The 27,202-nt window shown below is 44.1% G+C and overlaps 2 protein-coding genes across 3 annotated transcripts in view; one reads left to right on the forward strand and one right to left on the reverse strand.

Moving 5' to 3' along the window:
- ERP44 (endoplasmic reticulum protein 44) overlaps positions 1-25,718 on the reverse strand; it is a 126,449-nt gene extending 100,731 nt beyond the window's left edge. Inside the window, exon 1 of the mRNA XM_024193604.3 lies at positions 25,563-25,718. Coding sequence (XP_024049372.1) covers positions 25,563-25,619 — 57 coding nt within the window. The 5' untranslated portion in view covers positions 25,620-25,718. The remainder of the gene's footprint in view (positions 1-25,562) is intronic.
- A 230-nt stretch (positions 25,719-25,948) lies between these two features.
- Positions 25,949-27,202, forward strand: part of INVS (inversin) — a 203,367-nt gene continuing 202,113 nt past the window's right edge. For both annotated transcript variants that reach the window (XM_024193599.3, XM_024193600.3), the window contains exon 1: positions 25,949-26,027. The gene's annotated coding sequence lies outside the window, so the exon portion shown is untranslated. The remainder of the gene's footprint in view (positions 26,028-27,202) is intronic.

The following is a 27,202-nucleotide window of genomic DNA, read 5'->3' on the forward strand; positions in this document are numbered from 1 at the left end:
CCTCTCTACCAGGAAATTATTTTTGTGCCTGGCAAACAGCTCTATCCCATTTCTAATCCAGATTGACATATTGGAGCTACTATCTGAAGCCCTAACCCCACAGGATTCTGTGGCTGACTTTCAATCCCCAGGTACATTTCCCTTTCTGCACAGCGCTAATCTTCTGCTGCTTTGAGATTTGCATTAACCTGGCAGGCAACAGGAAGCACAAGGGTTTGCAGCATGTTGCAGGTGGATACAAGTTGTGAGCAATCCCGGGAGAAAGTAGCACTGAAACTGACAGTGAGGACAGTTTAACCCTTAATTGGTACAGAAACACCCAAGAGTGATCCTGAACATTCCCATAATTAAGATTTATTGAATACTGCCAGTCCTTATTTGATGATTAAGCACAATACTGTTTGCTATGTTTTGTACTATAAAGAGGTCTCTCTGAACTGATTAGTTCATAAGGCCTTCAGGAACAATCACTTCTTAAAGGTTTTTACTGAAAAATGTGGTAGCAGCAACTTTTCATAACTACAACAACATGAAATTTTTTTTCTACTATTCATGTTTTTGCACAACAGCTATAGCCACAACTTGATCTGAAACATATAAACATTATAAATAAAGCCACTAAATAAAAAAATCTATCTACTGTAGTTACAATCACTAACTTGGGACAACGGCTAACACAAACCAATCTAGATTATTTGTATTTTGTTTTCTTATTTGAACCTGGTATTTCTAGCCTTATATTTACTAATTATTGTGAGAGCTGACATATCTGTTTGGGCTAAATTGTTCTGTAACAGTTGTCCTGGAGTCACTAGACAAATAGAGCAATATGTTAAATATGGGTAGGTTTTTTTTATATTTGTTTTTTAATTAAAAAGCAGATGCAACTGGAGCACCTGAAAACCTTTGCTAAATGCATTGCAATCCTTCTGCTACCCCTATAGACAGGAAAAGAACATATCTGCTCCACTTTACAGAAGTAACCACAACAGTGGGGGATTAAAACAAAAACAAAAAGAGGAACCAGATAGGGCTCAGACTTTTTCCAGTTGCGGGAACAAAAGTCCCATTTAGCCCCTCCAAAATGCCACCTACACAAAAGAGAACCTGAAAAGCTCTTTGAAAGAGACTGTCTTGATCCCTACAAAAATTGGTCTCACCAAGACGAAAGAAAGTGGAGTCACTTTGGGAAGCTGTCATCTTTAGCTAAAATTTTTCAGTAACAAACAATTAGACCACATGCATTCTTAGTTTAAAGAAACAAAAAAGCTTGAGAAGAACTAGCCAAACTTAAAATAATTTATCAAATAGAACTCTTTGCTGGAAAAAACACTGAGAACTGCAAAATCAAGTCAAGATTTCAAATATCTTTGAATTTATGAAATTCCAGATTGTACTGATTCTGCATCCCAAATCATAGCAAATCTTATCCTTAAGTGTCTGGAACTAGCTATGACAAGTGATCCTATTCAGGTGGAAAGGAATTGGGATTGTTATCATGACATATATATGTGACAGGAAGAAAATCATGTAAAAAAAAAAAAAACTATCTAAATTACTACATATCTCCATTACTACAGTATACTATACTTTTGCTTTGCTTCATTAACCAATGAGCTAATCAGGTTCCACCTTTCTAGAAAAATTTCCGAAATAATTAATTCAATCTTATGGATTTTGTTTTGATAGTTTTAACTAGACTGTCAAAGTTTTTCTATACATTTTTACCTATTATATTTAAAAATATCTTTCTTTGGATAAATAAGGTAGGGTCAGTTCTACTGAAATGCATTCTAAAATACAATTAAAAAAATAACTTGTACTTGAAGTTTGTGTTTGCTCTTAATTTGGATCCACAACAAATCCAACTTTTGACTCTCTCTCTCAAAAAAACATCTAAAGGAGACTCAAGAACCACTTTCCCTAGAATTAATTGAATAAAGAAAAGATGGTATGTCATTTTCCATTGACATTCCCTCCCTGGATGAAGCCACGCCTCAATTTTTGCTCTCTCACTTTAGTATTTGATTAGGTAGCCATGACTATCGCTTTCAGGAAACGAAATTTATTAACTGGATTTTTAAATCTATAATAACTAGTCATCACTATTATAAAAATATAAGAACGGCCATACTGGGTCAGACCAAAGGTCCATCTAGGCCAGTATCCTGTCTTCTGACAGTGGCCAATGCCAGGTGACCCAGAGGGAATGAACAGAAAATCATCAAGTGATCCATTCCTTGTCACCCATTCCCAGCTTCTGGCAAACAGAGGCTAGGGACACCATCCCTGCCCATCCTGGCTAATAGCCATAGATGGACCTATCCTCCATGAATTTATCTAGTTCTTTTTTGAACCGTTATATTCTTGCCCATCACAACATCCTCTGGCAAGGAGTTCCACAGGTTAACTGTGCGTTGTGTGGAAAAATACTTCCTTTTGTTTGTTTTAAACCTGCTGCCTATTAATTTCATTTGGTGACCCCTAGTTCTTGTATTATGAGAAGGAGTAAATAACACTTCCTTATTTACTTTCTCCACACCAGTCATGATTTTATAGACCTCAATCATATCCCCCCTTAGCCATCTCTTTTCCAAGCTGAAATGTCCCAGTCTTATTAATCTCTCCTCAAACGGCAGCCATTCCATACCCCTAATCATTTTTGTTGCCCTTTTCTGAACCTTTTCCAATTCCAATAAATCTTTTTTGAGATGGGGTGAACACATCTGCATGCAATATTCAAGATGTGAACATACCATGAATTTATATAGAGGCAATATGATATTTTCTTTCTTATTATCTATCCTTTCTTAATGATTCCCAACATTTTGTTCGCTTTTTTGACTGCTACTGCATATATTGTGGATAGCTCTCTAAAAACATCCACTCAGACGCCAAGATCTCATTCTTGAGTGGTAACAGCTAACTTAGACCCCATCATTTTATATGTATAGTTGAGATTATGTTTTCTAATGTGCATTACTTTGCATTTATCAACACCGAATTTCATTTGCCATTTTGTTGCCCAGTCACCCAGTTTTGAGAGATCCTTTTGTAGCTCTTCGCAGTCTGCCTGGGACTTAACTATGTTGAGTAGTTTTGTATCATCTGCAAAGTTTGCCACCTCACTGTTTACCCCTTTATCCAGATCATTTATGAATATGTTGAATAGGACTGGGCCCAGTTTAGACCCTGGGGACACCACTATTTATCGCTCTCCATTCTGAAAACTGACCATTTATTCCTACCCTTTGTTTCATATCTTTTGACCAGTTACCAATCCAGGAGAGGACCTTCCCTCTTATTCCATGACTGCTTACTTTGCTTAAGAGCCTTTGGTGAGGGACTTTGTCAAAGGCTTTCTGAAAACCTAAATACACTATATCCACTGGATCCCCTTGTCCGCATACTTGTTGACCCCCTCAAAGAATTCTAGTAGATTGGTGAGACATGATTTCCCTCTACAAAAACCATGTTGACTCTTCCCCAACAAATTATGTTCATCTATGGGTCTGACAATGTTGATCTTTACTATAGTTTCAACCAGTTCGCCCGGTACTGAAATCAGGCTCACCAGCCTGTAATTGCCGGGGTCACCTCTGGAGCCCTTTTTAAAAAATTGGTGTCACATTAGCTATCCTCCAGTCATTTGGTATAGAAGCTCATTTGAATGATAGGTTACAGACTACAGTTAGTAGTCCTGCAATTTCACATTTGAGTTTCTTCAGAACTCTTGGGTGAATACCATCTGTTCCTGGTGATTTATTACTGTTTAGTTTATCAATTTGTTCCAAAACTTCCTCTAACAACACCTCAATCTGGGACATTTCCTCAGATTTGTCACCTAAAAAGAATGGCTCAGGTTTGGGAATCTCCCTCACATCCTCAAGTGTGAACACAGATGCAAAGAATTCATTTAATTTCATTTAGTTGGCCTTATCATCCTTGAGTGCTCCTTTAGCATTTCAATTATCCAGTGGCCCCACTGGTTTTTTAGCAGGCTTCCTGATTCTTAAGTACTTAAAACATTTTTTTGCTCTTACTTTTTGAGTCTTTGCCTAGCTGTTCTCCAAAGTCTTTTTTGGCCTCCCTAATTATATTTTTACACTTCATTTGCCAGAATTTATGCTCCTTTCTATTTTCCTCACTAGAATTTAACTTCCACTTTTTAAAGAATGCCTTTTTGCCTCTCTTACTTTGTTGTTTAGCCACGGTGGCACTTTTTTGGTTCTCTTACTCTCTTTTTTAATGTGGGGTATACATTTAAGTTGAGCCTTTATTATGGTGTCTTTAAAAAGTTTCCATGCAGCTTGCAGGGATTTTACTTTTGATGCTGTACCTTTTAATTTCTGTTTAACTAACTTCCTCATTTTTGTGTAGTTCCCCTTTCTGAAATTAAATGCTACAGTGTTGGGCAGCTGTGGGGTTTTCCCCGCCACAGAAATGTTAAATTTAATTATATTATGGTCACTATTACCAAGCGGTTCAGCTATATTCACCTCTTGCACCTGATTCTGTGCTCCACTTAGGACTAAATCAAGAATGGCCTCTCCTTTTGTGGGTTCCAGGACTAGCTGTTTCAAGAAACAGTCATTTAAGGTGTCAAGAAATTTTATCTCTGCATCCCATCCTCAGGTGATATGTACCCATTCAATATGGGGATAGTTGAAATCTCCCATTATTATTGAGTTTTTTATTTTAATAGCCTCTCTAATCTCCCTGAGCATTTCACAGTCACGATCACCATTCTGGTCAGGTGGTCGGTAATATATCCCTACTGCAATATTCTTATTATTCGAGCATGGAATTACTATCCATAGAAATTCTATGGTACAGTTTGGTTCATTTAAGATTTTTACTTCATTTGATTCTACGCTTTCTTTCACATATAGTGCCACTCCCCCACCAGCATTACCTGGTCTGTCCTTCCGATATATTTTGTACCCTGGTATTACTGCGTTCCATTGATTATCCTCATTCCACCAAGTTTCTGGGATGCCTATTATATCAATATCCGCATTTAATACGAGGTATTCTAGTTCACCCATCTTATTATTTAGACCTCTAGCATTGGTATATAAGCACTTTAAAAACTTGTCACTTTTTAGCTGTCTCCCATTACATGAAGTAATTGAATGAGACTTTTTCATTTGACTGTTTCTCATCAGATTTTAATTTCAAAGAGGAACAGACACTAGGCTACATCCATCAATCTGGTGTTCAAGTCAAGTACTCTCTTAACTGTAAGTATCTATGGACGTCTACTTTCTGTAGCTTCCTAATTCCTGAAAGGATCACTCTAGATATACTAGTTTTCATTTTGTACATCTAAACTTCTATAGTGGTAACAGGATGTCAATCAAATTAAAATATGAGACGAGGAACTACCTTTACTTTTAAATAGGTTGTTTTCCTGCAATGAGATTTTGAGAGCGGAATCAGTCTAGTGTGCTCTAATGGACTCATTAAAAGAAGAAACAAGCAGATATGAAACTAAGTAAATATGTCATTAACTAATTTACTTCTAATTTCCCTAAACTAATCATATATAACACAATGCAACGATCAAATTAAGGTTACAATTTCAGTTCAAACAGTGATCAATGGTTCAATATATCTGGCTCGCCAATTACTACAGTAAGTAATTACATCGGTTGATAAGGATAACAAGAATTACTGCAATACTTGACAGGAAAGTTAAGAAAGAATATTGTTCTTTTAATCTAATCCAGCAGTTTTCAAACTGTGGGTCAGGACCCCAGAGTGGGTTGGGACCCTGTTTTAATGGGGTCGCCTGGCTTAGACCTGCTGGGGCTAGGAGCCAAAGCCTGAGACCCACTGTCTGGGGCCGAAGCCTGAGGGCTTCAGGCTTGGGCAGTGGGGCTCAGATTACAGATCCCCTGCCTGGGGTTGAAGCCCTTGGGCTTCAGATCCCCACCCCCAGCGGGCAGTGGGGCTTTGGCTTTGACTCCCCCCCACACGGGGCGGCAGGGCTTAGGTGGGCTCAGGCTTCAGTCTCCCCTCCTGGGGTCATGCAGCAATTTGTTGTTGTTAGAAGGGGGTCGCAGTGCAATGAAGTTTGAGAATCCCTGCTCTAATCAATAGGGCTAAGAGTCTGAAAAGAGCAGAAGCTGACTCTCACCTTTGTTTTAAAGGGAGTATAATTCTTAGAATGAATTCTTTATAGCTTCCCACTTTGGTGTTCTCCACCTAAGTTTCTCTGAACATATAACCTATGTTGGACTCTGTTTACTTAGAATAAAGTCTACAGTACAACCATTACAGCTCTGCAGCTGTGCTGCTGCAGTGAAGATGCTTCCTACATTGACAAAGTTTTTTTCCTGTTGATGTAGGTAATTCACCTCTCCAAGCGGTGGTCGCTAGGTCAAGGGAAGCCTTCTTCAGTCAACCTAGCCACGTCTACACAGGGGGTTAGGTCAACCTAACTATGTCATACAGGGAGTGAAATTTTTCACAGCCCTGAGTGATATAGCTAAGTCGATTTAATTTTTTACGTGTAGACCTGGCCTCAGTTTATTCCCCTTCCCACACTAAGGCCATATCTATACTCCAAAGTTTGGTCAACGCGAGTTTCGTTGGCATATTGCCACCAACTTTGTATATCATACACACACATGCGTACTTGGCTGCTTGTGTCGGTGCTGCACGTACTCACAAGTGGTTGCATCAATGGAAAATGTGGTGTACCATGGATAGATAGCCCAGTGAGCTTCGCATCACCATCTGGCTGAATGTCTTGTGGGACATCTTTGCAGTACTTTGTGAGATACCCGCGTTTCACCAACAGACTTCTAGGAACTAAGGGCAAAGTTCCCCACTTTCTCCATCCCATAATTATTGTACCTTTTTTAAAACTTCCACAAGTCACATGTGCCACTTTTTGGTCTGCATCTTCGTTATGGCAGAAGCATGAACCCTTCAGAGCTCAGTGCAGTTCTAATAGCCATTGTTAATATAGAACATAATACTTCTGTATTTGCAGAACTTGAACAAGTACTACTACAACTGGGTTTGTGATGAGGCAGCTGCGGAGATGTTCAAGCACAATAGCTAGATGATGGACACAGTGAATGAAAATGCTGGCATTCAGATTAGCTCCACCCAGTGGTCACTGCTTCTGGGCCTGAGAAACTAACACTGATTGGTGGGATTGCATCATAAAGCAGGTTTGAGATGATGAGAGGAGGATGTAGAATTTTTGGATGCAAAAGGCCACATTCCTGGATCTATGTGCAAGCTTGGCCCAGACCTTCAGCACCGGGACACCAAATTAAGAGCTGTGATGACAGTGGAGAAGCAAGGGGCAATCACACTCCAGAAGCTTGCAATCCTGGATTACTATTCGTCACTGGTCAATCAATCAGTTTTGAAATGGAAAATCCACAGTGGGAGCTGCTGTCATCCAAGTGTGTAAAATCCTTAGGTGTACCCTGCTGCATAGGACTGCTACTCTTAGGCCTGGTCTACACTAGGCTTTTATGTCGAATTTAGCGCCGTTATATCGAATTAACCCTGCACCCGTCCACACCACGAAGCTATTTAGTTCGACATAGAGCTCTCTTTAAATCGATTTCTGTAATCCTCCCCAACGAGGGGAGTAGCGCTAAATTCGACATGGCCATGTCGAATTAGGGTAGGTGTGGATGGAAATCGACGCTAATAGCTCCGGGAGCTATCCCACAGTGCACCACTCTGTTGACGCTCTGGACAGCAGTCTGAGCTCGGATGCTCTGACCAGCCACACCCGGGAAAATTTGAATTCCTTTTCCTGTCTGGGCAGTTTGAATCGCAGTTTCTGTTTTGACACCGTGGCGAGCTCAGCAGCAGTGACAACGATGCAGAGCTCTCCAGCAGAGATGGCCGTGCAATCTAATAGAAAGAGGGCCCCAGCATGGACGGATCGGGAAGTCTTGGATCTCATCGCTGTGTGGGGAGATGAGTCCGTGCTTTCCGAGCTGCGCTCCAAAAGACGGAATGCAAAGACCTATGAAAAGATCTCTAAAGCCATGGCAGAGAGAGGATACAGCCGGGATGCAACGCAGTGCCGCGTGAAAATTAAGGAGCTGAGACAAGGCTACCAGAAGACCAAAGAGGCAAACGGACGCTCCGGATCCCAGCCCCACACATCCCGTTTCTACGAGGCACTGCATTCCATCCTAGGTGCGGCCGCCACCACTACCCCACCCCTGACCGTGGACTCTGAGGATGGGATATTGTCCGCGGCCGGTTCCTCAGCGGACGGGGAAGAGGAGGAAGGAGATGAGGAGGACGAGGCAGTCGACAGCGCTTACAACGCTGATTTGCCCGACAGCCAGGAGCTCTTCATCACCCTCACAGAGATCCCCTACCAACCCTCCCCAGCCGTTATCCCAGACACAGATTCAGGGGAAGGATCAAGCAGTAAGTGTTTTAAATATCTAAACATTTATTTATAACATAACTGGCATATTTAAAATATTAACAATAGCTAAAGTGCTTTCAAACATGTAAACATTTATTTAAAACAGAACAGGAAGATTTAAAATATTAACAGTGGGTAAAGTGCTTCAAAACATGTAAACAGGAAAGTCCAACAAAACGGGAATCTGTGCAAAGTGTATCATGATTAGTCTGTCTTTGGGCGCTTCAATATATAGTCTATTTTCAAAAAATTTCACAATGTCCGCTTCATGTTTATACTGCCCCAAACGCTGCACTCTTTTGTCCCTCCAAGGGCACCTAAGCCAAAAACTGGTCAATGTATCCGGGGATAGAGGCGACATCCTCCGGGGAGAACTCCTCATAGGCCTCCTGCAGGTGTTTTTCAAGCCTCATGAGCAGGTTCCTGGGCAGGGAGAGCTTATTAGGCCCCCCGTGGTATGAGACGTTTCCCTGCCACAACGCCAGCAGGTACTTGGGGATCATGGCCTTGCAGAGCATTGCAGCAAATGGCCCCGGTTTCTGCAGGCTGTCCCGAAGCATCCGCTCCTTCTGGCTCTCCGAGACCTTCAGGAGGGTGATGTCTGGCATGACTCCCTGCTGTGAATTAGGTAGGGGAAAGTTAGTATTGGGACTGCTTGCCCGTCCCTTTACAGAACTGCAACCGCCGGTTTACAGCCACGCGGTTTACAGCCGCGAGGGGGTGGGACAGGGCCAGAGTTCATGCTTGCAGGATTGCTGCCAGCAGAGACTCGCATTGCTTTCTATGTGAAAGGAGGCCAGTGCCACTCTTAAAGTTTTAAGCAGCCACAAGTCTACGGCTTACCATGTTTGCCACCTAGACAAAGTCCGGTGTCCTGCCCTGCTCCTCAGCTCGCCACAGCAAGACCGCAGGCACTGTAGGCGAGGGCCGAAAATTCGACCTTGTCCTCAGTGCGCGTGTGATAGGTGCTCTGCATGGTCTTGTTGAAAGACTATGTTCTCTGTTCACAGATACATTGATCTGTCTCAGGAATTCACTCCCTTTTTCCAATTCCCACAGCCCCATCTGCCCAGAAGCTAGCGCACATTAGGAGGAGGAAGAAGAGGACACGGGAAGACATGTTTGCTGAACTAATGGGATGCTCCCGAGCACAGGCAGCCCAGCAGACACAGTGGAGGGAGAACTTGTCCCAAATGCACCGGGCAAACATTGAACGGGAGGAGAGGTGGCGACAGGAGGACTGGCAGGCTACTCAAACGCTGCTTGGACTAATGAGGGAGCAAACGGACACGCTCCGCCGCCTTGTGGATGTTCTGCAGGACCGGAGGCAGGAGGAGAGAGCACCGCTGCAATCTCTCTCTAACTGCCCTGCCCCGCCACCAAGTCCCATACCCCCCTCACCCAAAGTCCAAACACGGAGGGGCGGAAGGGTCCGTGAAAAATTTCACTCCACCCCTGCGGACTGCTCTACCACTAGAAGGCTCTCATTCCCCAAAATTTGAAAAGTCCTTTCCTACCCGCCTCACACAAGACCCCGTCCAAGTTTCACCCCCCCCCCGTTCCATGTGCGGTTGTTAATAAAAAATATGTTTCTGTTCATTACTGTTTCCATGACTTTCTTTTGGAGGAGAGTCTGTCTGAAGGGGGGGAAGGGGCTTGGTAATTGGACAGGACAGTCACCTTTAGCAGGGGGCAGGTCCAGCAGCAGGGCACATATACAGTGCAGTGACTAGTTATCCTGGTCAGTCTGGGAGGTGGTTTTCATGTTCTGTGTGGTGGGGGGGGTGGTGTTGCTCTGTGACTTGGTGGCGGGGGAGGGCAGTTACAGATCTTATGCAGCGGTCCTTACCCTGGATCACAGAGCCACGCAGCAGGGGATCTGTAACCCTCCTCCCCCTGCAAGACAGTCACATAGCCGACACATACACGCAGTCCCGGCCAGGAGGGCTGGCAGGCTCCGTTGAAACAACCAGTCTACCACCGCGGAGCCTGTCATTCCTGGAGTTTAGAAGCATCATTTGCATCACAACACTAAACCCGCCCCCCGCCACAGTCTGCGTCCCAGGTTTAAAACATTCCCGCGAAAACAGTAATAAAGACAACGGTGTCCATTAACAAAACAGAACAGATTTTATTTTTTGTGAAGGGGGTGAAGGGGGTATGTAACTGGAGAGGATAGTCGACGGCAACTGGGTAAAGAAACGGGGGCAAGTTCAGCTTCTGTGTCCACAAACTTAAAAGTCACTGGGTACCCTGCTCAGCCTTGAAACTGGCTTTCAAAGCCTCCCGGATGCACAGCGCGTCCCGCTGGGCTCTTCTAATCGCCCGGCTGTCTGGCTGGGCGTAATCAGCAGCCAGGCTATTTGCCTCAACCTCCCACCCCGCTATAAAGGTCTCCCCCTTGCTGTCACAGAGATTGTGGAGCACACAGCAAGCTGCAATAACGATGGGGATATTGGTTTCGCTGAGATCACAGCGAGTCAGTAAGCTTCTCCATCTCCCCTTGAGACGGCCAAAAGCACACTCCACCACCATTCTGCACTTGCTCAGCCGGTAGTTGAAGAGTTCTTGTGCAGTGTCCAGGGCGCCAGTATAGGGCTTCATGAGCCAGGGCATTAGCGGGTAGGCTGGGTCCCCGAGGATCACTGTAGGCATCTCCACATCCCCAACAGTTATCTTGTGGTCCGGGAAGTAAATGCCTTCCTGCAGCCGTCTAAACAGACCAGAGTTCCTGAACACGCGAGCGTCATGAACCTTGCCCGGCCATCCGACGTTGATGTTTGTAAAACGTCCCCGATGGTCCACCAGTGCTTGCAGCACCATTGAAAAGTAGCCCTTTCTATTGATGTACTGGCTGGCCTGGTGGCCCGGTCCCAGGATAGGGATGTGAGTCCCATCTATAGCCCCACCGCAGTTTGGGAATCCCATCGCAGCGAAGCCATCTATGATGGCCTGCGCGTTTCCCAGGGTCACTACCTTTGACAGGAGTACCTTGACGATTGCCTTGGCTACTTGCAGGACAACAACCCCCACGGTAGATTTGCCCAAGCCAAAGTGGTTCGCGACTGACCGGTAGCTGTCCGGCGTTGCAAGCTTCCAGAGGGCTATGGCCACTCGCTTCTGGACAGTCAGGGCTGCTCGCATGCGGGTGTCCTTGCGCTTCAGGGCAGGGGACAGCAAGTCACAAAGTTCCAGGAAAGTCCCCTTCCGCATGCGAAAGTTTCGCAGCCACTGGGATTCATCCCAGACCTGAAGCACTATGCGGTCCCACCAGTCCGTGCTTGTTTCCCGGGCCCAGAATCGCCGTTCAACAAAATCCACATGCCCCATTGCCACCGTGATGTCCTGGGCGCTGGGGCTCGTGGTTTCTGACAGCTCTGTGCTTCTCTCCGACTTCAGGCCCTCACGGCGGTGCCGTAGCCTCCTCGCCTGATTTCTCTGCATCTGCCTCTGGGAAAGGTGTATGATAAGGTGCGAGGCGTTGAGAACGGCCACAACTGCAGCGATGGTCGCAGCGGGATCCATGATCGCAGTGCTGTGGCGTCCGCGCTGTCACTGATCAAAAAGTGCGCGAACTGATTTCCCGCCGGCGCTTTAGGGAGGGCGGTAGTGACTGATGGATGACGACAGTTACCCAAAAGCACCCTCAACACATTTTTTTACCCAGAAGGCATTGGCGGATCGACCCAGAATTCCAATGGGCAGCGGGGACTGCGGGAACTGTGGGATAGCTGCCCACAGTGCACTGCTTCCAATGTCGACGCTTTCCCTGGTAGTGTGGACTGACAAAGTCGAATTACTGTCCTTAGTGTAGACACATACGTTCGACTTTCTAATATCGATTGCACATATTCGATTTAACTAAAATCGAACTACTCTCGTAGTGTAGACATACCCTTAGTAATGTGCAGGAAACAGTGGATGGATTTGCAGCAGTGGGGTGCAAACTGTGGTGGGGTGATAGCACACATTCCTCTAATGGCACAATCTCCCTTGCCACTGAGTGCGCAAACAGAAAGGGATAATTTCATGGATAGCAAGCGCTAGTGGATCACCAGGGACATTTCACTGATATCAGTGTAGGCTGCTCAGGAAAGGTGCATCACACTTGCATCTTTTAGAATACAGGACTCTTTTCCAAACAAAAACAAACAAACAACAACAACAAAAAAGCTGCAAGCGGGGACATTTTTCTGCAACCTGCACATTCACATTGGTCATGTTGAAATGCCAATAGTGATTCTGAGGGACCTAGCCTACCCCTGCTTCCCTGGCTCATGAGCCTCTACACTGGCTACCTCGATAGCACAAAAAAAGATTTAATTATTGGCATAGCAAGTGCAGGATAACTGTTGAAGGTGCTTTTTGTAGATTGAAGGTTTGCTGGTGCTGTTTCCTTCACTGAGGGCCAATCTAGTCAATAAACTTCCCCAGTAGCACATTTTGTGTACTCCATGGTATCTAAGAGGCAAAGGAGGAGAGGCTATCAGCAGGCTGGAGGGGTGAGGTGGACCAGCTGTGTGCTGAATTTGAACAGCCAGAAACAAGGATTATTAGAAGAGCCAGTCACGGAGCTATATATTACAAATTCTGTAATGCAACTATAATGTTTGAGGTCAACTAATAAATGTACTCTGAGTTTCCAAAAAAGAATGGTCACTCGCCTCTCATAACTTCTGATCTTCATGTGTTTCATGTCCATTAACTAGACGTGTTCACCAGTGTTGCAGAGTTTTCCCTAGCAGTACCTGTACAGATGGACATGCCTGCAATCTCGTGCCCTCATGTTCCTAGAAAAGGGCATAAAAGGCAAAGCCAAACCTTCAGTTCCTTCATACCAGACCCTTAGATGAGAGACTCCAATGCACAGAAAAGGAGGATGGGTCACATAATGGCATAGTCGACATCTCAAAGAACAAGTTAGAATAGGCCAATGTTCTTTCGTTGAGTGACTGCATATGTCTGTATACTAGGTGACTCCCAAGCTTGCAATCTAAACTGACTACAAAAACACACAGAAATTAACCCAGAAGGGAGTGGGGGACAGAGAGGAGCCAATATGTTACTCCCTAAAACAAGAGCATCACAGCTATTAACCCCCCCCAAACCCTCTCCACCCTCAAAAAAGCAACTCCCCCATTATATGCTCATGTAAATAACCTCCCCTCCTCCTCCTCTCAAAAAGCATCCCTTTCATAACTCCCCCTTCCCCCCCCCCACAAACACATGCGGAAAATATGAAAATTCTATCCTAATGAGGGGTGTGACATATCACATCTCTGGAGAGGTCCCTCCCTGCCTCTTCTGCTGCTTCTTATGACTCTATAGTGTTTATCACCTATCCCCCCCACGTGATCTGGGAGTTTGTAAGGGTCCTGCAAGGAAGAGGGAAGCATGCCTGACAACATTTTGATTGGCTGGAATCTTATGGAACAACAGCAGTGGCTACTTGTTGATTGAAATACAACAGATACTTCATAACCTAGAGAGCATTCCATAAGTAGTGAGATATTAGTAACAGTGATATAATAAATTATGCAGAGCCAGGGAAAATCAAAATCACATTTTTTTTTTTTTAAACCAGACACGGACACAGAAAAAATGTTAAAGCTAAATGCAAGCTCTGTTCTGAATATGTGACATGTAGATAGAATGGAAAAACCATGTTAAATTCTTGTGGTGTGTATCCAGTTACTGTCAAAGATAGATTACCGCAGTCAAACACCAAGAAAGAGAAAACTAGTTTGCATCAAAATTTGTTTTCTGCTGTGCACTCTCCTTCTACTTCGTCTTCAGCAGCATCAACACAAAGCATAGAGTCTTTCGATGAAGATAGCAATATCAGTGACAATGAAAGTGAAGCTAGCTCCATTTCTTCATCTTCTAATAAGAATTTTGCTACTCCATCTGCTTCAACAACAAAAGCTCCTACTTCTGGAAAGTCTTCAGACATTGATCAAATCAGTATTAGGTTTTTGGATAAAATGTCCCAAGACCAGAAAAAGGAACTTGGGCATGTGTTGTATTGTTGGCAGATATTTGGCCAACATTTCATATAGTCTAAAATCTTTATATGTTGGAACTTTTTCATAAATTGTGCCCAATTTATAAAGTACCAAGTAGGAAACAACTTGCAGGAAATCTTCAGAATGTTGAAACAGGTGATGTGAAAGAGAGTTGGTGTTCTCCTTGCGCAAGCTCCTCGTGTCTCTCTAGTGTCTGTGAATACTGACCCATCTATCAAAAAGGATGTCATCAACTTCATTGTAACAACTCCACAACCAATGTTTTACTAATTCCAATGCACAACTAGCAACATATTGGTGACCATTTTAAAAATAACCAGTGAATTGGGGCCCCAGAAGGTTATTTAGGTCGTGACTGACATTACGGCTAATATGAAAACTGCTTGGGCTAAGTTGATAAAGGAGTATCCACACCTTCTGTGTTATGGATGTGCTGCTCATACGATGCAGCTTTTCAGTGTTGATGCTGAAGATCTGACATCTTTATTATATGTGACAAAAGTGAAAAGCATTGTCAAGTTTTTAAAACAAAACAAACAAACAAGTACCAACAGCTATTTTCTAGAATCATTTAGTACAGCACTCAATTTCATCCACATTACCTGTCGTACTCAATGGGCATCTTCTATTAAATGTCTCAAATATCTTTAAATATGCAAAAAGGCTCTTCAATCAGCTGCTGTTGAAGAAAGGGTGGCCAAGTCTTGCCCCGAGTAATCCGCACTGACATTTTTGATGGTGATGTCTTTTGGATGCAAACTTCAAAATTCATTTCACTGTTTGAACCTGTAGCTGAGTTCGTTCAGAACATGTAAAGAGAAGGTTACTCAGCTTGTGCAGTAACTGAGGTTCTTCAAGATGTGTCCCCCTGTTGGTGCTCCACTCCAGGTAACAATGCGTCCCGGCACCATTGATCGGAGATCTTCGGTAGCAGTGCCTGGTTGGGCCGCGCATGCACAGCTGCTGTCTCGCAGCATCGTTTAAGTCTGTTCAGTGTGCGCACGGCCCGACCCACTCAGTTCCTTCTCTACCATAGAGTCCTCTTTCTTGAACTCCAAAGTAGAGGGGAGGAAGGTGGGTAGTGGAGCACAACTCAAAGAACCTGTTACTGCACAAGGTGAGTAACCTCCTCTTCTTCGAGTGCTGTCTCTATGGGTGCTCCACTCCAGGTGAATGTAGAGCATTACCCAGTATGGTTGGGAGGACTTTGCAGTTATGTGCATCGTAGCAGTGGAGAGGACAGTAAGGCCTACTATGGCATCCGCCCTGGTGTCCTGTGTGATGGATTAGTACTTGGCAAAAGTGTGGTCTGACGCCCATGTGGCGGCTTTGCAAATGTCTGGAATAGGTATGATGTGCAGGAATGCCATGGATGTTGACATGGCCCAAGCAGAATGTGACCTGATCCTGGTAGGGGGTTCTATTATTCTGGGTTTGGTAGCATGATCGGATACAATCCGATATCAACTTGGAAAGTTGTTGCTTGGATATAGCAGCACCTTTGGATCGTTCGGTTGTGGAGACCAAGAGTCTAGGGGATTTATGAAATGGTTTTGTTCTGTTAATAGAAGGCTATTGCTCTTCTAACATCAAGGGTGTGTAATGCAGCCTCCTGTGGGGTTCTGTGTGGTTTAGGGTAAAATGTAGGGAGGTGTAACTATTAGCCAGCATGGGTAAGGAATGGTGTCCCTAGCCTCTGTTTGTCAGAGGGTGGAGATGGATGGCAGGAGAGAGATCCCTTGATCATTACCTGTTAGGTTCACTCCCTCTGGGGCACCTGGCATTGGCCACTGTTGGTAGACAGGATACTGGGCTAGATGGATCTTTCGTCTGACCCAGTACGGGCATTCTTATGTTCTTATGTGTATCAGCTGGTGCGTGAAGTTGGTTGGGTTAAAATGTAACCGTTGGTGCCGAGTAAAGGTGATTCTGGCACCGGTGCCACAGAGATGTCTTTTGGAGTTAAGAACTGTTGCGGTGCCAGTGGGTGCGGCACTGATGCCTTGTGATTGGATGCCAACAGTTTAGGCATCTTGTATTTTGCTTTAGTGGGTGCCGGTGGCCCCACTGCAGTGCTGTCTGCCAGTGCCAGAAGGTTTGTCGGTGCCAGTGGCAGTACTGAGGGTCGTGTCGGCACCGGAGGTGGCTGTGTGGTAGGCGGCAGTTCTGACGAGGATGTCAGTGCTGTTGGTGCCGAGGAGACATAGGTAGTTTGATGTCTCAACTCCTTTGTCTTGTGGGTGGCGTGCCTGGTGCCAGAGGTGCCGGGAGATTCGTAAGTGCTGGCTTTCAGGGCCGTCGGCACCGCTGGTAGCAACCACACAAGGGACCTCTTCTTTTTATTCAGTTCTCTGTGTGGGGTGGTCGAGGCTCGCTTCCTCTTCTCCTGAGAGGGTGGAGCCGTGCTCTTGGAAAAACATCCAAAATATTTACTAAATTTCAATTGGTTTTCTATTGTTTAACAGTGCGATTAAAACTGCGATTTATCACAATTTTTTTAATCACAATTAGTTTTTAAGAGTTAATCGCATGAGTTAACTGCAATTAATTGACAGTCCTATTAAATATACATCCTCCTATCCAAATTTGGATAGGACCATAATCCTCAAAGTTCTCATTTGGTCACTTGAGTTATTTGGGAATAAAAAAGGCCCCCAATTTTTTCTTAAGTGGGGAAAAAATGAACTTAGATTTACAATAAATAAGTTTACAGTGCTCCATAACCGTATACCTGAAGCAATTTAGCTTGGACTTTCAAAGGAAGATTCGGCTTTGGGATGAGACTATGCATACAAACTTACAGCCTAAAAGGACATTTTTCATGAAGTTACGAAATAACTGAAAAGTGAAAAGGTTTATTACAAAAATCTCTTCTAAACTAAGTCCTAAGGCTTGCTCCATATGAAAGTTAATACACACACACACACACACACGGAACAGACAACCTACGATTTTCCAACCGGAAGAGATTTTCATATGTTTAATACATATTTCTCAGTATTTGGGGACTTGTCCTTTGAATTATCAATTTTAGAATGATAGGATTCATTTCTGCTAAACCCTGCAGCCAGAGAGAGTTATTACAAGATAAATTGACCAGTATATTGTTTTAGGTTAAAATCTTGAATGCAGAATATCCAATAGCTAAAATTTAAACAGGATTACATATGTAAATATTTGTATGGTTTTAACTAACATTGCTGTCATTTGTTAGCCCAAATGAAAATGAAAAAAAATTCTATCCCATCTTAATTATACTGTTTTTAACTACACCAGCTTTAAATGTCAATCAGAGGTAATCCCCAAGAGGCCCACACACTTGCTGAGCTGCCTTCACTAATTAATGGATCATTAGTAAGAAAGAACCCCTTACTGCTACCCTGTGCACCACATACTGTCTTAATTACCTTTGTAAAGCAACCAATTTGTCTTTCACTCATTTGGTCTGAAATCCCAAGTGATTTGACTCAAAAAGGTTTATGTATAAAAATGTTTTAAGAGAATTTCATTTTAGACATCAGCCCCCCCCCCCCCCCAAAAAAAAAGTGAAGACAGAGTTTTCACCAAGATTTAAGAAAGGGGTTTTTAATAGTTAACATGTGAAGTTGAGAGCATTAATAGCACAATGAATATAGAAAGTAGAAAAACAATCCTTATAGGATCACAAATTTGCAGATATCAATCAGACACAGTCTCTCTGCAGCTATTGACACAGCTGGCCCTGATGTACCGCTGATCTGATTACATGACATAGCTGGAGTAGATGGCACAGCACTACAATGGTTAGTCATTCCTTTTCAATAGTACCCAGAGAGTGATTTCCTCCTCCCTAGAAATCTTTGCCTGCAGAGCCCCCAAGGAATGAAATCCATTCCTCTTCCTGCCGGACAGCTACATGAGACCACTTGGAGAAGTAGCAACATGCCAGGCACTCAACTGCCAACAATTTGACAACACAGTGGCATATCTCCTTTTCCACAGATGCAAAAACACAAACTCAAGTCAGGCATGATTCAAGTGAGGCTAAGCAAAAAGAGAAGACACTGAAGAACTGGCTGGGTTACCATCTTCTCCTTTAACAAGGGCATCTGGCCCAGTCCTTCCCTCCCAACCCCCAGTTCTCGAAGATGTGCGATGACTCAGGTTCATATCTGACTCAGCACTTAGCCTAGAAGACCAGGTAGCCTCAATGATAAAAAAAATGCTTTCTTCCACCTCCAGCTTGCTAGAAGTCTCATCTCTTCCTCCCACAACTGATCACAGTGATCTATGCATTTGTCACCTCCACATCAGATTAGTGGAACTCCCTGTATTTGGGGCTTAAGGTGGCAGCAATGTGGAGACTTCAGATCATGTGAAATATGGCAGCCTGCCTCCTCAGGTCACCATAAGCACATTTCCTCTGTGTTCTAATTCACTTTCATTGCTGATTAAACTTCTAAGAGTGGGTCAGGACTCATCAACTCCTCCATTTTCAATCCACCAAGACAGCTTTGCTCTTCCAGGACAACACATCCCACAAAACCCAGGACAAATCATGAGAGAGCTGGAGACAAGTACAAAGCATTCAATTATGGAACAAGCTTCCAGAGGACTTCTGTCTCCTGCAGATTCTGACCACTTTCAGAGTATGTTATAAAGACCAAAGACATTCCTCTTTGACATCATTTCCCACTATAGCCAAATTAATGTGAAGAGAGGAAGGCAGGAGAAAGGAAAAACAATAAAAAGGAACACCTGAATACCCAAGCACAGCTGCCTATACCTGGGAAGGGAGAAGAGCAGGAGACTCACTAAGCCCTCCAGTGCCCTCATTATGTAGATCTAATACCTGAGATCGGTACCTGAATACCAGTCAGCTACTCAGATTGCGCATACAGAAAACTTTTGATGGATGAAATCCTGGTCCCAATGAAGTCAACAGTTCAACGGGGCCAGAATTTCACCCTCATTGAGAATTACCATGACCCTTTGTGTACGTCTTAGCTGTCAAGAGGCCCAATATGATGTAATATATTAAATACAGTTTTCCCAGCTGTTGAAGCAAGGCGTAGAGTCCAATGATCACCACTGGCTGAATCACCAGGCAGGCTCCAGAGGGCATCACATAATTCAGTACCAACTGAAGTCTGCAAGTTCAGCGGGCTCATCTGGGGAATACGGTCAGGGAAAATCATACCTCTGTGGGGAGTTTTACGTGTAAGTATTTTAAATTGGAATGATATGAACGTCTCTTAGCTTTCATGGTCAGTCCATTCCTCAGTAGTAGCATCCCTCAAAAAAAGGGGGAGATATGAAACAGCATGTTACAACTAGGGCTGTCGATTAATCACAGTTAACTCACACGATTAACTAAAAAAAAGTAATCATGATTAAAAAAATTAATTGCGATTAATCGCACTTTTCATCGCACTGTTAAACAATAGAATACAAATTGAAATTAAATATTTTTGATGTTTTTCTACATTTTCAAATATATTTCAATTACAACACAGAATACAAAGTGTACAGTGCTCACTTTATATTATTCTTTTTTATTACAAATATTTGTGCTGTAAAAATGATAAAGAAAAGACATAGTATTTTTCAATTCACATACAATTACTTTAGTGCAATCTCTTTATCATGAAAGTGCAACTTATAAATGTATTTTTTGTTACATAACTACACTCAAAAACAAAACAATATAAAACTTTAGAGCCTACAAGTCCACTCAGTCCTACTTTGTACTAAATCGTTCCAAAAAACTGCTTCACGTTGTTATATTCAAACTTCCAGAGAAATCAACATCAGGCAATTTACTGCTTGTTTGTTTTGAGTCATTATGACAAAATGAAATGCATCATTCAATATATAGGGGGCTTCCAACCATGGACTGATTTGTGACACCAGGCCTAAAGGAGGACAAAAACCTCAAACTCAATCAAGATCTGTTTCAATTTAAAGCTGAACTGGAAACTCTTTGGTAGTTCACTGTCCGATGCATGTTTTAAAGCCATTATCCTCAACACCTACAAATGCTTCAATATGTAAGCTGCACACTGAAAGATCCTCTGGAGAACATGAATTTAAAAATCAGAGTATAAGGCCAATATCAGCAAAGAATAGGATCTGATATTAGTTACTTGTATTAACTTACAGGGAGGAGCGCAGAGGCATAAAGTAAGACACTGTGTACAGTCAGTGACATCAAACCATACAATGAACAAGTGACAACATTACATGATATCCATCTAAAAATTAAAGCTATTCACGACTGAGAAAATGAGCTGAGTTTTAAGAATCAGCAACTTCTTAGAGGGAAAAAAAAAAAAAAAAGTAAACCACAGGAAAGAAATACTTTTTCAAAAAGTTTCCAACTATTTTAAACAAGAATTTTTTTATTTGGTCAGTTTCTTCCTACTTTTATCTATTCTCCTCTCTGACACCTGTATTCCCCACTTTCACCTTGAATGGTCCCTCAAAGACCTCAAATTAAGTTTTTATAACAAAAAATACTTAGCAAAGAGAACTAACAATCCATGTGGCTAGCATTGCCCAGACTGATTTCCACTTACCGTATATACTCATTCATAAGCCAAATTTTTTTAGTAAAAAAGGGAAGCACCAGAGAAGGGGGTTGGCTTATGAACGGGTATTGAGCGGGAGAGGTGGGACACAGCCCCTCCCCACAACAGAGGACACAAGGAGAGGCAGCACAGCCAGCAGAGACAGAAGGGAAGAGGTGGGGCCAGAGAATCTCTGCTTCTGGCCACGCTGCTCTCCCTCTAGCCTCAGAAGCAGCTGCAGCTCCGGGGTTGGCAGGCTGCAGCTCCGGGGCTGGCAGGCTGCAGCCGCGCTGCCCGGCCCGGCCCGCCGGAACAGGCTGCGGCCGCGCTGCCCGGCCCGGCCCACTGGAACAGGCTGCAGCCAGGCCAGAGACATGCTCCCCGGCCCTCCCCAGATAAGGTAGGAAGGGATGGGATGGGGAGAGTGTGGGAGTCCCGGGCTAGGGGTGGGGTTATGTGGGGGGTGGTCACAGGGGTTACTCCCCTGACCGCCAGCTTCTCCCCCGCAAAAAATTTCCCCACCAGTTGCTGTCCCGGCCCATCAGAGTAAGCAGCTGGTGCGCTGGGACGCTTTGTTTACTTAGGTTTACCTCCATGCTTGCAGACGCTCGAGGTAAACAAACCATCTCGGCCTGCCAGCGGCTTATCCTGATGGCCTGGGAGCCAAAGTTTGCTGACCCCTGAATTATAGGGACGGCTTATGAATGGGTCATAACATTTTTTCCATTTTTACTTATCCATCGGGGGGGGGGGGGGCAGCTTATAAACGAACTGGCTTATGATCGAGTATATACGGTACTTACCCTGTCTTTTTTCCCCTTGGAGATCATATGTTCTACATGTCTGTGCAGCATCTAGCACCTTTTGGAAACTATCAAAACTATATGCATAGAAAGGGTCTTGTACACCAACACAAAAGCCAATCCCAAAAGTTTGCTGTGTGCAGAATCCTGGAAATAGTGGATATGAACAATAAAGGACATGTTTTTCCCACATGAAGAGTTTGCAGCATATTTTAATAGGTGAAGACACAGAATAAAAATGATATGCAAAAATGTTACTAAAGTTTGACTGATTTTCTTTTCATGACATAGTGCTAAGCAGGCACACTTCAGAAATCTATTTCCGTGGGGATATTGCTATACCCTACATTATAATCATCTGTGCCTATTAAGAGGCATGATAGCAAGTGACCTGACTCAAACAGGTAAGTGTAGTGATCTTTTTCAACACAGGACCAAGTTTGATATGAAATTTGGGGTATTACCCTGATAATATCAAGCACTACAACTTTGTTCTGTTTCCCTCACACACACATACTGAGTTACTTTTTAATCACATACATGAAAAGTTGAAGTAGATGATCTATTTATGAAGAGATTTGCAGCTAAAATATATGGAAGTTCTTGATCTCATTACTTACTCATTTTTTGAAGCATCAACACACAAAAATAAGGCTATTTGCATGAAATCTGCATACATGTAGACTGCACTAATAACTAAGGAATAAAACTTTCTTTTAACTTATACGCATTGTTTTTCAACCTTGTATTTCCCAATTTCTATTGAGTTCTTGCAACAACAAAAGCTTGATTCTTTTGTTATATGTAAGAGTTCCAATAACTATAGTTGAACAATGTTCATATACATGCAACTAAAGCTATTGTATCATTGTAATAAAAATACCGGATTTGAACTCTTTGTATAAGCAGTAAACTATATGCAGCCATAAACAGTTATTAAATTTTTTATACCTGGATACTGATATGGATGGTAAAACACTTATAATAATTTAACCAAAGTCTTTGTATCATGGTGCTACATGGAGGGGTTTTCATTTAAGTGCAGAGTATTTTTGGATACCAACTGTTTGAAATATAGTGAACCAATTCACAATAAGAGGCTGAGATGAAGTATGCTCAAATCCTGTATTTCATATTCCAAAATGGCACTGAGTTCTTTTCTGCTCATGTTATTAGCATTTCTATTAAGTGTTATAAGTTATTTTTATTATTTGTATTACTGTGGTACTTAGGCACCCTTGTCATGGGCCAGGACCCTGTTGTGCTAGTCCAGCAGTCCCCAAACTGTGGGGTTCTTCTTTCAAACAGCTCTGTTCCCTCTAAAAATATAGGCCATCAAGCAAATGACAATTGCATCACTGACAATGTTTAAATCGAGACTGGATATTTTTCTAAAAGATCTGCTTTGGGAATGATTTTGGGCAAGTTCTATGGCCGGTAGAGGTCAGACTAGATGATCACAATGGTCTCTTCTGGCCTTGCAATCTAGGAAATAACTGAATACTGGAAACAAAACAGTAAATGTTTCATGCACAAATACCATGAGGTATCAAGGTTTGTAAGCATTTATTTATTTGAATCCTTGTACAACAAAAACATCAACTCTAGATATATTTGTGCTTTTCAGTGCATGACAGCGTGCTTTGGTATTTGAAAGCAACAAGAAATCCACTACGCAGTGGGATACAGTTAAGCAAATAACTCAGGGAAGTAACAATTATTCTCACAGCAACTTAGTTACATTGTACTTGTAAACTAAGACAAATTTATCAGCATATACAGTTGTGTATGTTATTTATGCAAAAGGAATACCGATTACAATTGCTGTACATGCCATAATTTTGTATATGCCCAAACCCTTAAACTTTCAGCCGTAACACTAAATTAGAGGGACATTGTCAGTTAGGTTAGGCTCAAATGTAGCTGCCTGAGAGTAGCATAAAATATAAAAAGTCATATTGGCAAACTGCCAGGAATCAAAGGGATCCAACTAATTTGTAAATTTATGTAAATATATGAATTTATGGCCATTTGTACTCTCACAATATATTAAGCATTTTATTAACCTTAAAGCTGTATGGGTATTTGTATTTCCCATTCATCTGTCATACCCTTCTTTTTCCCCTTGCCATTTTCTCCTCCCTTTCCATAGGTTTGCTCTTTTACCATACCCCTATGCTTCAATTATTCCTTTTTCAAACCAGGCTCCTCTTAACTAAAAGTTTAAAATAAAGCAATTAAATAAATTAGTACCCTTGGCCCAAATCCTATTAATCTTACTCACACAAGTCCCATGTATCTAAATGAATTACTTAGGCAATAAAGCGAACAGAATGTGGCCCACTCTGGAAGCAGAGTGGAAACAAGTTAACAAATAAGTCAAGCTATCTAGAAAAGGATGATTAAAAACCTTTTAGTACAAAATGTCCAAATCAGTGATCATTTCAAGTTCATATAAAGCAGAGTGCAAATTTTTACACAAGGTAATTTACTCATGTATTAATGGGGTATTAATTTAAAAAAACGTTTCAATAGCATACCTAAAGACAGATACTACAAAAATTGAATTGACAGTATGAGATCATTCAATTATGTTTTTCAGCATTAGTTACAGAAGCCTTGTTGCTATTTATAAATACAGGCTTTTGTACTCAGTGCGTTTTCAAAAGTGGGTTGCAAACATTAAGACTCCAAATATGCTCATGAGAAACAGAAAGTGAAACACTTTCACTGTCAATTTGAATGAAATGCTAGAAGTATACTTTACATTTGCTCCACTAGAAAATCTGCTGTTTTAACACAGCAACAAGGATTCTAATAAATGTATAATTTTAAAAACACCTGACAATGAGAATCTGAAGGGAAACTGTCAACACAAAGACATTTTTCAGAGCTCTCTTTTCTATTGTCACTAAGGTCTAGGATTATTACAAATGAAGAAACTGCAGCTCCCCATTAGATATTAGATTAGTTTATTTTTTACTCAGATCAGGGAAATGTTCACCCCCCCTCCCCCCCACGCTTTTGAGATCTGCTGGGACTCGCTCGGTATTTGTGAAGCGGGTACAGGAGCCGGTAAGCGATGCTCCTCAATGGAGAGGACCCTGCTGCCCGGGGTACGCTCCCCGCCCAAGCCTCTGCCCCGCCCTACAGCCGGCGTGACCGACTCGTTCCGGGTTCGCAGCCTATCAGGCTGAGCCACAACAGAGAAGTCCGCCAACCGGGGAGCTGCTCCCGAGCCGCCGCTAGCCCCCTCCGGGCACCACATGCGGCGGCGCTGCGAGCCAGTCACCCCCCCACCGCACACACACGGCCCGGAACTTCCATGGGGGGAGGGTGTCAAGGGGCCCGAGCAGCACCACAGCTCGCCCCAAGGAGGGAGGGCGCCACCCAGAGTATCCGCCCCGATACACCGAGCCCGCAGCAGCCAGCTGGTGCCCCCGCCCAGTGACCCCCCCCCCCCCCCCCCGCCCGGGCCCCCCCCCCGGGGCCCCCCCCCCCCCCGCGCAGACAGGGCAACTCCACGAGGAAGCGCGGAGGGAAGCCCAGGATTCACTCTGGGAAACTAGTCACACACCAGCCGGGACACCTGCCGCCCGCCCCCTCCCTTAGCTCCGTCCCACCCCGCCCCCGCCTCAGCTCCCAGCCCGTCCCGGGACACTGACTAGGAGCCAGTGCCCCCTGCGGGGGCCGCCGCCGCGCAGGCCGGTGAGAGTGGGGCAGCGCCGGGCTCGCAGGGGCTGCGGCGGGGCCGGTCACTCACCAAGATCAGGAGGACGCAGCCGGGGTCAGGCGGGGGCAGGAAGATGGCGGGTCTCATGGTAGATCAGTCACACTAGGGGCGGGGGTGATGCGGCTCCCACTGGCGGCGGCAGCTCCGGCTCCTCACTTCCCCCGTCTCCAGGAAACACCCCGGACAAGTTCCACTGAGAGCTCCCGCCCCAGCCACACACTTCCGGGGGCGGGGTCCAGCGCGGCGCGGGGCACGCCGGGAATTGCAGTCCTGCCCGCAGAGGCGCGCGGAACACCATTTCCCGCCATGCATCTCGCTGAGCGCGGAGGCGGGGCCGTCGTAAGCCGCTGCCTTCTGGGAAAGGTAGTTATCTCCCCCCCGCACATCTCCCGCGCGCGCAGAGCCGAGCCCCACAATGCACTGGGGGCGGCCCCGACAGGCACCCGCTCCTCCCCTCCCTGCAGCGCCGGGAGGGGCCCCGCGGTGGCGGCCCAGGTGAGTAGCGGGGCGGTCCCGTGCGCGGTGCCTCTCAGCCTTGCCCGGCGGCCCCCGCTGAGCCCTCGGCCCCGGGCGACTGTGGGAGCCGGGCGGCAGCGCCGGGAGCCCCGGCCCCCACCGAGTGGCTCGTGGGGAAGATTTTCGGCTTCACTCGTCTCTGAAGAGATTTTGTTTTTAAAATGTCCCGCTAGCCGGGCCCCTGCCGTCCCTTCGGCTCCCACCCCCTGGGCCCCGCCACTCCCTGGGCCCCCACTGTATGTCCAACTCGCTCATCACCGTGGTCCCCGGCTATCAATGTGTGCCGCTGCTCACGGTCACCAGTGACTGACAGGGGGTTGCCACCTTCTAGGATTGCCCTGGAGTCTCCAGGGATTCAAGATTAATCTTTAATTAAAGATTATGTCATGTGATGAAATCTCCAGGAATACATCCAACCCAAATTGGCAACCCTAGTGACTACCCAGGCAATGTTCAGGACAGTTCAGTTTGTCTGTATTTTGTTCTGGTTTTTAAACTTAGCTAGGGATTTTCTAATTAAAAATAGTGTGGTTGTTTATTAATTTTATTGTCTGTTGCCATAGCAACTGTGTGCTTCAGTTTAAAAAAAAAATACCACACATTACTAATGCCAGCATCAACAAACCGGATTTTCATTCGTTCAGGCCATAGCCAGGAAAGTAATTTCTTGTTCAGTGGTATGTAATTAAGGTATTTGTTTACTTCCTACAAGCATTCTTGGGTGCCAAATACTGTAGTAGCTGGATTCCAAAATATGTTTAGTTTCCAATAAACTGGAGGGAGCTCAGAGAATAGCAAAATGGTTAAATACAATTGAATGGAACATTTAAAACCCTTTGAGCAGCTCTTAATTCAAACTATTCTTTGTATTTCTAATGTAAAAACAAGTATAAAGAAGCAAAACAGGACACAAGGCCATTTTAAAAACTCATTTGCAGATCAACTTCAGTTAAGTGTGCTATGGTGCTCATTATCCTGCGAGTGAAGCATAAGTTTGGAGTTAAGAGATCTGGAGTCTGTTCCTGACTCTACCACAGACTACATGTTTGACCGAGGACAGGTTACTTTGCCCAAATTTTACAGACGTGGGTGTCCAAATTTGGACACTGAAACCTCTATTCAAATCATATTTGGTTTAAATTTGAATTTATGTG

This window comes from Terrapene carolina, unplaced genomic scaffold, assembly GCF_002925995.2.
Source record: "Terrapene carolina triunguis isolate 2854851 unplaced genomic scaffold, T_m_triunguis-2.0 Scaffold229, whole genome shotgun sequence".
Taxonomy (NCBI): Eukaryota; Metazoa; Chordata; order Testudines; family Emydidae; genus Terrapene; species Terrapene triunguis.